General features: G+C 45.2%; 1 protein-coding gene and 1 pseudogene across 2 annotated transcripts in view; one reads left to right on the top strand and one right to left on the bottom strand.

The window, feature by feature from the left end:
• Positions 1-7,889: 7,889 nt before the first annotated feature.
• LOC308269171 (Fanconi anemia core complex-associated protein 24-like) overlaps positions 7,890-13,471 on the top strand; it is a 75,027-nt pseudogene continuing 69,445 nt past the window's right edge. The window contains exons 1-2 of the transcript in view: positions 7,890-8,003; positions 8,344-8,483. The product of the transcript in view is annotated as a Fanconi anemia core complex-associated protein 24-like (transcript). The remainder of the gene's footprint in view (positions 8,004-8,343; positions 8,484-13,471) is intronic.
• LOC308267616 (GTP-binding protein 4-like) lies at positions 9,978-11,855 on the bottom strand (the record flags this gene model as incomplete). The annotated part of the gene is given in 4 exon segments (XM_080702453.1): positions 9,978-11,000; positions 11,004-11,064; positions 11,066-11,672; positions 11,675-11,855. Coding segments are annotated over 4 exon segments (1,872 nt in total).

Below are 13,471 nucleotides of genomic sequence, written 5' to 3'. Positions count from 1 at the left end.
TGAAAGCCCCAGCACTTTCCCAAAATATAATATCAAAAACACCAAAATAAAAAGGATAAAAATATTGTCAATCAAGATATGCAGGATAGATAATAAGAGGATTTCCACATGAGTAATATATGATAGTCAAAAATTTCAATCCACTATGAAAGCTGCTGCAGCTGACAAAATGCAATGAAGGCAAACTCCATAAAGATCAGCCCTTAAGTGGGCTGATTTACATATACCAACTCCCCAGGGCCTGAGACCACCCTAACCCTAATCCCCTCTTCTAAGACCCAAGCACATCCCACAGTCAGCCCCTAAGTGGGCTGATTTACATATACCACTCCCCAGGGCCTGAGACCACCCTAACCCTAATCCCCTCCATAGGACCCAAGCACATCCCACAGCCCCCCTGCCCCAGAACCCAAACACACCCCATAGCCCACCACCCCAGGACACACACACATCCCACAGCCCCCCACACTCAGAACCTGAGCACATCCCATGCGGACATCCATATCCACCACCCAGTGGCTGGGTCTTCTCTCTGGAGGCAAAGGTGTCAGCTTAACAACACCACTTCCCAATTTCTTTCTGTTTTTTTTTTTTTTCTTTTTGTATGGTACTGGGGGTGGAACCCAGGGGCTTTTCTACCTGCGGGCTATACTCTCAGACCTACTTTTTACTTTATTTGGAAACAGGGTCTCACTAAGTTGCTGAAGGCCTCACCAAGTAGCTGAGTCTGGCTTTGAACCTGTGTGATCCTCCTGTCTCAGCCTCCCAAGCGCTGGGATTACAAGCGTGTGACACCATGTCTGACTCACTTCTTTATTTTGAAACAGGTCTCACTAACTTGCGGAGAGCCTTCCTAAGTAGCTGAGGCTATCCGCAAACTGTGATCCTCCTGTCTCAGCCTCCTGAATGCTGAGATCACAAGCATGCGCCACCAACCTGGCTTTACAACAAAAACTTTTCAATCATAATGAACCTCAAAAGCCAAATACCTGGGGACGGAGAAGGCTTTCCAAATACCGGTCTTTCTTCGCTCTGGGGAAGGAAAAGAGGAAAGTAAGTGTGTGTGTGGAGTCCAACACCTCCCAAAGTGACGCGGGACAGAGGAATCGGTGTCACCTGTGCAGGTCCTTCCTTTGCGCTCTGGGCTTCTTAGTGTGCTTTAGCTTTAGGAATTTATTGATTTATTTTGTGATATTGCAGAGTGAGCCCAGGGGCATTCTGCCTCCAAGCTACATCCCCAGCCCATTGTTTAGTTTTGAAGTAGGGTCTTATTAATTTCCTGAGGCTCTTGCTGAGTTTCTAAGCTTTAGGAATTTCATCTCCACTATTTCTTACAATTGAATTTTAAACCTTAGAGCCCTCCTGTCCTGGTGGATCTGAGCAGATCTGAGTTCTGTCTGAGCTCTCTTCTGTCTCTTGCCTAGGAGTTCAGTGCTCCATCTTTATAGGCAGGACCATGAGTGACAGCTGTCAGGTCACTTTCTCCCCACCCTTTTTTCCCCCTGTGGTACTGGGGATTGAACCCAGGAGGCCATGACCCCTGAGCTACACTCCTAGTTATTTTTAGTTTTAAATAGGTCTCACTAAGCTGCAATCCTGCTGTCTCAGCCTCCCAGATACTGGGATTCCAGGCATGCCCTTCTGTGCCTGCAAGTTCACTTCCTAAAGCATGGACTTGGCTGCAAATGCTGAGCAGAGGTGCACAAACAGGCTTTTTCTTACAGGAGATTTGAAAAAGAACCCCCTTAACTGCAACAAATGATGTTTTCAAAATGCTGAGAGAAGATATTATGTTTCTCAATCCAAACCTTATAAGGGAAGGCTTTGAACGTCTGCTAAATTTTCCATTATGTATAGGTATAATGTTAAGTTTCTAATTTCTGCTGAAAAAGTAGATAAGGATGTTAATTAACTCTACTAAGAAATGTTTAATTTTTTGTGTAGTACTGGGGTTCCCGGAAACCCTTCTACCTCCAAGCTACGCTCCCAGACCAATTATTTATATTTTTATTTTGAAACAGGGTCTCTTAAGCCAGCAAGGCTCCACGATCCTCCTGTCTCTGCCTCCCAAGTGCAGGGATTAGAAGTGTGCACCACCATGCCTGGCTTATATTTACTTTTATATATGTATGTATTGATTTATTAATCCCACTGCGTATTGAACCCAGTGACATTCTACCTCCAAACTACACCCCTAGGTCTTTAAATTTTGAAATAGGGTCTTACTAAATTGCTGAGCCTGGCTTCAAACGCAATCCTCCTGTCTCAGCCTCCCAAGTACTGGATGACAGGCGTGTGCCACCATACTTAGCCTTATTTTTCTTTTGAAACAGGGTCTTACAAAGTTGCTGCTGAGAATCTCTCTAAGCCGCTGAGACTAGACTCTAACCTGCAATTCTCCTGTCTCAGCCTACTGAGGGTACTGTGATGACAGGTACGCATCAAAATGCATTTTTAAAGATATAGCACTTCACTATAATGATAATATAATGTTCCAATGAATAGGAAGATAGAAGTTTTGTGCTTGTGTGTAGTACTAGGGATCAGATGCAGAAACATTCTAGCCAGGAGCTACACCCTCAATTCTTTTTTTGTTTTGAAACTGGGTCCTACTAAGAGACTGCATGCTGGCTTTGAACCTGAAATCCTGCTGTCAGTCTACCAAGGCCTAGGATTATAGGCTTGCACCACTTTACCTGGCTCTGGAAGACATCATTTTATATTTCTACACATATAGAGCAATGTAATCATATGCAGAAATATGTGTTCCATAATTTCATGCACATAAAGTCCCCAAACCGAACAAAACTAATATGTAAAGTCAAAAGTCTTCTGTATTTGGAAATTAAAGCAAAGTATTAGAAACCCTAAGAAAATAGTAAGAAAGCTCACTGAGTGTGAATTTGAAGAAAGGCTATAATGTGTAGCCTGGTACTAAAGGAGTGACAGGAAAATTAGCTCAAGGTCAGAGGAAAGAGCTGCATTATTCATCTTTGATAGAAATCAACATTTAGCATGTGAAGCTGTTGTCTTTAAACGACTTGACTTTGAAAGACAGAGGAAAGAGGTTAAATGTTAGCTAACCAGATGAACACATTAAAATTATAAACCCCAAAGCAAAATCTATCAAATGCAGAAGAGAAAATACTTAGTCAGCAAGGTGCAGCAGTGCACACCTGTAATCCCAGTACTAGGGAGGTTGAGGCAGGAGGATTGCCAGTTCAAGACCAGTCTCGGCAACTTAGTGAGACCCTATCTCAAAATGAATTATAAAGCCGGGCTTGGTGGCACACGCATGTAATCTCAGCAATTGGGAGGCTGAGACAGGAGGATATTTTTCAAGGTCAGTCTCAGCTACTTAGTGAGGCCCTTTAGAACTCAGTGAAACCGTGTTTCAAAATAAAGAATAAAATAAATATAGGCCTGGGGTGTAGCTCAGAGGAGGTAGAATAATGTCCCTCGGTTCCATCCCCAGTACCCAAAAATAAAAAAATTATAAGGCTGGAACAATAGTGCAGAGGTAGATCGCCCCTGCATTCAATCTCCACTACCACATAAAAACCAAAATGCTTGCTCCTACACACTATACAGTTTGCCCTGTGTTAACTCTGAGGAAGAAACTCTAGAACATTGCAATCACCTGAGTCCTGGATGATACAGCATCCACAGTATCACTGAAATGTCCCTCACCTGTGATTCAACATCAGCTTCTTCCCCAGAGCTCAATGTTTCCAGAAACTGTAATGGTCTTCTCTTCTCACTCTGCCCACACGGTCTGTATTAAAACATTAAAGAGTAAAATAAACATGCAACAGAACACTTGGCATTGACATATACACATATTAATGGTGCTGCCTCCAGGCCCCCAACAGAAAAGTGTCATATCACATAATACATGTCAGCTAAAGATGAAATTGTGCACTAATCGATCCCTTGGTACACTCTTAGGATTTTTTAGTTTTCTTCCTATTTTTATAGTTTCCACTACACACATGTACAATCTGTCTTGTGTACAATAAGTTCTTATAGCCAATTTTTTTTTCCTTTTTGTGGTGCTGGTGATTGATCCCAGGAACATTCTACTTCCAAACTTCATGTTCATGTTCACAGCCAGTTTCAGCAAGTAGCAAATTTCTCATCAACCCAGTTAGACTCTGTTTCCAGACACATAATATAACAAGACTGGGATGTAGCCTGCAGGCAGACTGCCTCTGGGTTCTATCCCCAGTGCCACAAAACAAAAAATAAATCAAGCCAGGCGTGGTGGCGCACACTTGTAATCCCAGTACTTGGGAGGCTGAGACAGAAAGATCACAGGTTCACAGCTAGCCTCAGCTACTTAGTGAAGTCCTCTGCAACTTAGTGAGAACTTGTTTCAAATAAAGAAGACAAAATAGGACTAGGGGTGTGGCTCAGAGGTAGAATGCCCCTGGATTCAATCCACAGTACTACAAAAATTAAAATTACAATGAATAATAAACAAATCAAACAAAATATAAAATTAAATGTGAAGCCCAAGTCTAAACCTTGTAGAAGACAACATAGGAGAAAATATTTGTGACCTTGGATTAGGCAAAGATTTCTTTGGCATGATCCAGTAAAGAAACTTGATAAACTGAACTTCATAACTATTAGGGATTCTAGCCCAGCATGGTGGCCCATGCCTATAATCCTAGTACTTGGGAGGTTGACATAGGAAGATTGCAGGTTTGAAGACAGCCTCAGCATCCCTAGTACTGGGATTAAGGGCATGCACCGCCATCCCTGGCTCCAAGTCAGTGTATTTGGGAATAGTCCCAAAACAGTGTGCTGTCACTTACCTGTAATCTCAGTACTTGGGAAGCTAAGACACAAGAATCACAAGTTAAGGGCTAGCCTCAGCAACTTAGTGAGACCCTGTCTCAAATTAAAAAATAAAAAGGGCTGGTGGATTGTCCTTATGTTCAATCCTCATTTTAAAAAAGAAGAAAAGAACAAAAGAATGAAAGAAAGAATGGAAAAAATATTCCAAGCCTAGTGTGGTGGTACACATTTGTAATCCCAGTACTTGGGAGGCTGAGACAGGAGAATCTCAAGTTCACAGAAAGTCTCACTTGGTGAGGCCCTCTGCAACTTAGTGAGACCTTGTTTCAAAATAAAGAATAAAAATATACCTCAGAGGTAGAATGACCATGGGTTCCATCCCCAGTATAGAAAAAAATGTTCCAAACTCTGTATCTAAAATCTTGGAGGACACAGAAAAAAGTCTCCGGAATAAAAGGGGTGGAGAGGGCGTAGCTAAGTGGTACAGCATGCTTAGCATGCAGAAGGTCCTGGGTTCCATCTCTAGCACAAATAAAATAAAATAAAATAAAATAAAATAAGTAGTATTAACCCAAGCATATGGACTTTAATGCTTATATTTCAAAATATACTAATTGCATCCTATCCTGAAATGTGAGAACATCGTGCACTTTACTTGACTAGATCCCCAAGTCCATGAGCCCTCAGAGAAGCCAGATTAGGTGCAGCACCACAGCACTGTGGTAAATTTTTCTAAAGATAAGTCTTGTGATTTTTCTGGCCACTTTGAACAGTTCCAGGATCCAGGACCTGGTGCTGAGCCAGGGATAACCTCAGTGCCTGGCCATCTGAGACTCACCTTGGTCTCTCTGAAGACTGGCTAGGGCTGCAGGGAGCAGGTGTGCAGGGCACAGCTGGCTTGGGATCGATGTCAGCTGCCGGCCGGACACAAGGGAAGATGTTTTTCTGCACAAACAAAACACAGGTCACTGGCATGGGGGGTGGGAATCACCTGGTCCTGTCGCCATCACCATCACCACGTGGGAGGGAAACCTGTACTGACCACCAGGGATCCAGCCCACCAGGAGCCCCACTCTGCCTTCCCATTCCCAAGCCCCATATGCCAGACAGTGCATCCACCAGGGGGCGCCACTGCACCTGCCCACCATGGGGCCCTGTAGTCCTTCCCAGAGCAGCTGCCCTGGCCACGCCAGTCACCTGTCTAACTTCTAGACAGTGCCACCATAGGCTGTCAATCAGTTGTGTATATCTGCACACAGTGGAAACTGTTCTGAATGTTAATGCTTTGGATAAAAACTCAGTAACATGCTGATTTGAATTAGTAAAATTATCATTGCCGGATGGGGTGGCAGACGCTTGCAATCACCGCACTTGGGAGGCTGAGACAGGAGGATTGCACAAGTTCAAAGCCAGCCTCAACTACTTAGTGAGGCTCTCAGCAACTTAGTGAGAACCTGTTTCCAAATAAAATATAAAATAGGTCTGGGAGTATAGCCTGTAGGTAGAAAAGCCCCTGGGGTCCACCCCTGTACAAAACACACACAAAAAGAATAATACGCAAGTTTGATCATGCCAATGCCTTTAGAACCCAGTGCCCTCAACTGCCCGCCCCTGCCCCACCAGCTCCACTCCGGCCTCCCCTTTTCTGTTCCTTCTGCCTGCCTTGCTTCCCTCCAAATCTTCCCATGCCCACTCTGTCGCTGTGTGCTCATACTCCCCGTCTCATCCTTTGAACACCCCTGCTGTCTTTCTCTCTTCCTCAAGGGTCCTGGTCCCTAATCCTCTGATACCTCCCTACTGCTCTCATACAACTTGGTTCTACCAACTTTTTCTGGGGTATAGTGCTGCGGATCCCACCCAGGGCATGACACATGTTAGGCATGACTGACGCCATGCAGAGAATGGACCTCGAGTGAGAGCAAGGCTGAAGGCAGAGAAGCTAGCGAGGAGCTGTTTAGGGAGCAGGACAGGCAGCCAGACGCTGGAGGTCGGTGGGCACCACTTACAGGTACATATGGTGGGTGGAATCGGTGGATATGCCAATGGGTAGATGGGGTGGGTGGAAAAGGGAAAAGTCAAGATGATTCCCTATGGGGGATCCAGCACTGGAGCTGGTCTGCGCCTGGCAGGAGCGCAGTCCCCAACACAGAGCAAAAGCTGCTAACAGAGTGATTCCTGTCTGTCTGCAGCCAACCCAGGACAGAGATTCTTTACAACAGGAAAACTCAGGTCTTCTCAAACTGAAAACCACGCCCTCTCATGCCCCGCCTGCCTCAGTCTTAGTCTCAGGACTAACCCCTAACCTACCCCAACTTCTTACCCTTAACTCTAGGCACCACCCGGTGAGGGCAAGACCAGTGGGATCTACTTACCAACAGGCTCCGGCGGCCTTTCTGAAGCCTCTGGAGCATCCTTGCTCCTGGAGGTGGCCTGGTCTAGGGCAGGGACCGAAGCCTATCACCAATCGCACTATTGCGCTTTCTCTAGCTTAAATCCAGATGCCTTTTCTCTCAAAAGACTGTCCAACAACAACAACTGCCGTTGGCTCTGTTTAGGCCTCGACCAATCAGAGTCAAAGTTGCTTTCACAAATGTTGCTCTTGGCAACTAGCGGGTGTTTTTGAATCTCCACCAATGGGAAAGCAGCTGCATTGTCTAGCTCTTATTGGAGAGTTCAGGTGTCACTCTCTGAAACGGCAGCCAATCCAGAGCCATGGAAGGTGGAGGGTGGGCAGGAAGAAAAACTGGACCTGCACAGCTGGTAGGAATCAGGAAGGAGTATGCTTCCCTGATCCTTAGGCTGGGGTGGAGGGGTCTCCCTGCTGGCTTATCTCAGGTCCTGGACTGGACAGAGGAGCCATGGCACTGAACAATCTGGGATATCAGAGGCCAGACAAGTTCTGAAAATGAGGATCACAGCTGCCAGGGCCATAATCTCCAGGTTCTTAGACTTTAGCACACAGTTCCATCTTTGAAAGACCATTAAGCAGACAGGCTCCTGCTAGAGTCCCTGGCTTTCCAGTGTACCTTGGGCTGTGTGCAGAAAGGCTGGCTTAAGAGGTGAATTGCATTTTCCTCATTAGGTCGAGACCACCTATGGAAAGGCATCCTCCTGACCACACGGGTCCAGTACACATATTTTTGGGCACATTGTGGCCAATGAGAAATGGCGTGGGTATCAGCTGGCACAGGAAATGCAAGGTCAGTGGCCTGTCTTCTGTCATATGCCCTTTCCTTTCCGTGGTTTAAAAATAAATTTAATCTTGGCCTGGTGGCACACACTTGTTATCCCAGCATTCGGGAGGCTAAGACCAGAGGATCATGGTTCTCAGCCTCAGCTACTTAGTGAGGCCCTTTGCAACTTAGTGAGATCCTGTTTCAAATTAAAGAATAAAAATAGGACAGGGGGTTTAGCTCGGAGATTAAATGCTCCTGGGTCCCATCCCCAGACTCACACTCAGAAAAATATATATGTCATAAAGATAAATTTAAAAATCTACCTATTGCCTAAGTTAACAGCGCTCATTTCCTCCATTTTAAGGGAAAATTAAACACATTTTTGAGGATGGCCTGACACTGGTAGATTTTTACCTGTCCAGCAGATCCTGCATTCTTTATATCACCACAGCTGACTTGGTAGCAGCAAATGGCTACAGAAAGAGACTTGTTCGAATTAGAAATGTAAGTACTAAGTCAGGCATGGTGGAACATACCTGTAATTCCAGTACTTGGAAAGCTGAGAGAGAAGAGGAGGATTGCAAGCTCAAGACCATCCTCAGCCTTGGACCCAGCCAAGTAGTGAGTCCAGAGCCAAGGCCAGCACGGCCGGGATTGGAGCCTGCCGTAAGGCAAGGCGGGTGCTGGGGCCTCAGAGGCCTGGATTGGAGCCTGCCGAGGGGTGAGGCTGGTTCCAGGGCCAGTGAGGCTGGGATCAGTGTATGACATGAGGCAAGGCTGCTGCTGGGGCCTCCGAGGCTGGGATCGAAGTCTGCCAAGGGATGAGCCTGGTACTGGGACAAGCGAGGCTGGGATTGGAGCCTTCCTTGAGGCAAGGTCAGTGTGGGAGTCTCTGAGGCCCGGACCAGAGTCTGCCCAGGGATGAGGCCGGTGCTGGAGCCAACGAAGCCAGGATTGGAGCCTGTCATGGGGCAAGGCTGGTGCTGGCGCCTTTGAGGCCAGGATCAGAGGGGTTAGGCCTGTGCCGGGGCCAGTGAGGTTGGGATCAGAGCCTGCCGTGAGGCCAGGCCATTGCTGGGGCCTCCGAGTCTGGGATCGAAGCCTACTGAGGGGTTAGGCCAGAACTGGGGCCAGCGAGGCTGGGATTGGGGCCTGCTGTGAGTCAAGGCTGGTACTTGAGCCAGCGAGGCTGGGATCAGAGTCTGCCAGGGGGCCAGGCTGGCACCGGGGCCTTCAGGAGCAGGATCTGAACTTGCAATGTGGCATACTTAAAGAATCATCACAGAAAATAGAAAATCAGATGCTTTCCCTAATATGCAAAAACTAGGAAGAAATGGGTAAGGAGGAAATCTAGTTGAAGAAAGGGCCCCATGAGAGAGCAATTAATGTGACCAATCAGAGGGGATGGGATGTGGGAAGATGGAATTTATTTATTTATTTTTTAACTATTTGCCTATACAGGTTTATTTTGGATAAAATAGCTGAAGATAGATTACAATGATACATTGTACAAATGGGCTAGAAAATAATTTAAGAGAGTATTTTACGCTCTGGATTCTAAAGCACCCTAAATGTGTCTTTCCCCAAGCCTGCAGGACAGGACTGGCCACCTTCTGCCTACATCCCTAGAGTGGAGAAGCTTTCCTCACAAAGATGGCTATTCATGTGTGATGAGCCAAATTTCTATCTTATAAAAGAATTTTTTCACGATCAAAAATAACCTCACCACACCAATACATTTTTCAGATCTGCAAATCTGAAGCAATCGAAACTCCATTAAGTACAGTAACAGTCTACTACACATAACTGTAGTATTATGAAGTGACAAAAATTCCCCACGTCTAAACAGTTTACCAGCTCTCAGCAAAGCAACAAGCACTTCAGTCATTTCCACGGTCTTTTGAGTTAATAGATTAGGGTTCCAATTCATGAATCCATACCACACCAAACCGAGAAATAAACAGGACGGTCTCGCCAACTGTGTCTGCCGACAGAATGCTATCTCCTGTCCTTTTTACCAGCTTTCCTCTTCCCAGAGAGCAAGTGCTTGGGCTTCATGTCAAACACGTGTCTGTCTGCCTCTCCTTTCTTCCCCAAGCGGTTCATCTTCTTCTGTGTGTTCTTCATCATTGTCTTGGCTTTCTTTACCATCTTGACATCCGGAAGACCGGAAACATCACGTGGAGTGCGAGAGCAGCTCCGGCTCCGGGCTACGGAAGAAGGCAGAACCGATTCTTCCCGCTTTCTTTTCCTAGTGACGCTCCGAGATCTTCTTGCCTGCACTGCATAATGGGCATTGTCTTTGTCGTCCATGTTGACCCCGAGGCTGCGCATCTCGCTTTCCAAGACCGTCCGCTGAAACTTCTTGGCAGTCCGCGGCATCCGGGGCCCCCGCGTATTCTTCTCTCTGGACTGCAGGATTTTCAGCTTCTTCTTCTCTCTGATCTGCTTCGCCAGCTGTCGGATTTCCACCATTTCCTCGTCCTCACTCTCAGATTCACTATCATACTCTCCAGCAGCTGTCCTTAGCTCTTCTTCTTTTTCTAACTCTTCTAATTTCTTCATGATAGCAGGATCGATATAATCGGCTACATTATGGCCTTCCCAGATCTCTGGTATTTTATCGTATTTTTCCGAAGAATTCATTAAATCCCAGTATTTTTGAAGATCCAAAATATAATCATCTCCCATCTCCAGCTCAAGATCTCGATCCCGCTTCTTCTTGGGCTGCTCCGCAATTTCCATCCTCCTCCTGTGCGCCAGCACTCCTTCTGGGATGAAACAGGGCCTTTCCTTATCATCTCTCTTGTTTGGTACAGCCAAATGCAATCTGTTCAGCACCTCATTCGCTTTATTTCCTTTCATTTTGGTTTCCACTCGATGAGCCAAAAGCCTATCACAAGCCTCAGTCTTAACTTTAATGACACCTTCCTCGGTCAGGGTGCTGGTCTCTATGACAGGGAAGCCTTCGGCCTGCAAGTCTACAAATATTTTCTGGTCTTCTTCGGGAAGCTCCGTGAGTCACTTCACGTCACATTTGTTTGCCACACCTATGAGAGGCTTATTGATGAAGAGAGGTCGGATGCTCCTTCAGCCCATGTCCACACTGCTCAGACAAATCCATCACATAGAGAATGGCGGCACGGAGGTGGGCCAGGGCAGTAATGGCCTGCATTTTGATGGTGTTCCGATCTTCCAAGGGATGGTCCAGAATCCCCGGAGAGTCTACGACCTGCCAACGCAGATACTTATAATCCATATGCCCAACAAACAGAGACTTGGTGGTGAATGCATAGGGCTGAACATCCACATCTGCTCTCGTCACCTTGTTGATGAAGCTGGACTTCCCCATGTTCGGATATCCACACAGAATCAGGGTCCTGGTATTTGGGTCAATGGTGGGCAAATGGGACAAATGCTGGTGCACTTGTTCCAAATACTCCAAACTCTGCCTCTGCCTCTTAATGATAGTGCACATTAGGCCGAGGGCAGCGTGCTTCAGCTGTTTGCAGCAGTAGAGGGAATCACCATATTTCCTAAGCCATACATAATCCTTAGCAACATTGTCCACTAAATTTTTGGCAATATTTATTTGTCCTAGAGCCAACTTGTAATGATCCTTGTCATTGAGAATATTCATCAAATCAGCATAAAATGGATGGATGTCATCCAATTTGGGAAAATCTGTAAGAATCTGTCATGGTAATTCTGTTGAGTAAATTTAACTTTTCTCATATAAAAGTGTCTAATGCGATGAATTTGGTAATGTATATGAATAACTGTTGGAGTCTTTCGTTGAGTCTTAGATAATGTCAGGTCGATAAAGTCCTTGGCAGACGGGACCACCGTAATCTTCTTGAAGTTGTAGTGTGCCATGCTGTCAGTGGGAAGCACGCGGAGACCCTGGAATCTCTTTAAAATGCATGATATATGTAAACAAATGAATCAAAGTTAATCACCAAATCAAGCATGGGATCAAGGGAGAGGGAGGGAATGGGACAGGGAGGGGATACGGGTTAATTGGATGATGTTGCTGGTATACCCTCACAAGTCTTGTACTCCATTGTGATGTTTGACTACAATGCACCAATAAAAATAGATATACATAAAAAACAAAAAATAAACAAAAATATTTAAAAGCTCAGAGGTAGAATATCTCTGGTTTCAATCTCCAGTACTACACAAGGAACAAAAGTTACCAATGTTAAGTTCTGAATTAAACTGAAATTGAACAGTGTTTCCTCCATCACTTGTAATAATTTATATATAATGCCATTAGCTGCCGCCATTACTTCCTTTTCCTTGGTATCTGTGTGAAGATATTTCCCACACAAGAAATTGGCTAAGCTTAAAGAAGCAGAGCCACGAGGGGAAGTGTTGTCTCTGGCCAAAGTACTCCCCCACTGTTAGATATTCTTTCATAACGATTATTCTTTTGGTAATGATTCTTTTAACTTTCCACATGAATTGCTCCGGTAATGTAAGATCAGGACTGTGAGAGAAACTGAGTCTGTGGAAAATAAATTTTCTAGTAATTTGTCTAAGCCTCTAAACGTCCTCGGCTTTGCTCAAAGATGTAAATCTAGTCAGAATTCAGATGCTGTGGAAGCATTCCAGCAACAGCAATTACAAACGCAGAATTCCTCTCTATCTCTGACCTTCAGTCTAATCATTAACCTATAGTAAAAGCCTTAAGAGTCAGCTGACGCCATTAGCCCTAAAAACTTGCAAGGGAGGCAACTGGTGCCTCTGTTTACCCCCTCTCCTTGTGATCTGGCCTAGATACAGAGAAGATAAACTTTGTGTGTGACTTCAAAGCAGCCTAGTAGATGAGCAGCTAATAGTTCCCAATACAATAGAGCCGAAAGACTAGGAAGATTCTTGACCTTTGCACCCAGTATGTGCGCTGCCTGAGACAGGGAGACACCACGTGGTTAAGAAATGAATATGTCAGAACAAAGGACAGATATAATAAATGTGCAAGTATGAAGAAGGGAAATACTGTAAGAGTAAGAAAGCATTTTTGTATGAAGAAGAGCTTTTCCTAAGATTGTCCCAAATGGGAAAGAGAGAATCAGGGTAATCAGAAAAGAGTAAAAGAAAGTTGCAGAGGGTTTGTGATAGGAAAATGGTTTATTAAAAGAGGAATAGGCTTCTAATAAGCCTATCATTTGAGGAAAAGTGCTCAGCAGCTAGAGAAGTACATCTGACAACTAAATCTAAAAACTTCATGTTACTTTTTGGTTTTTATCTACTAAACTGTGTTGTGAGCTTGTTTAAGCTTTCAGACTCTGGATGGCAATGCAGACAAAACCCGGGAGACCTCCATCACAGGTCCTTGGATCGCCATATCTCCCCATGCCAGCCATATGGACTAAGCCCTAGGAACGGAAAGTTCTGAAAAGAGTTAAAGGAGATTCCATGAGAGGCCGTATTCTCCAAGTCCTGGGCGTGCCTGTGCCTTCTGGAATTTGCCCTTTGGAGCCACCTGT

The sequence above is a fragment of the Muscardinus avellanarius genome (genome assembly GCF_963383645.1).
Source record: "Muscardinus avellanarius genome assembly, chromosome: 10".
Lineage (NCBI taxonomy): Eukaryota > Metazoa > Chordata > Mammalia > Rodentia > Gliridae > Muscardinus > Muscardinus avellanarius.
Note: the sequence above shows the minus strand (reverse complement) of the source record. Positions and strands in the feature narration are given on the sequence as shown.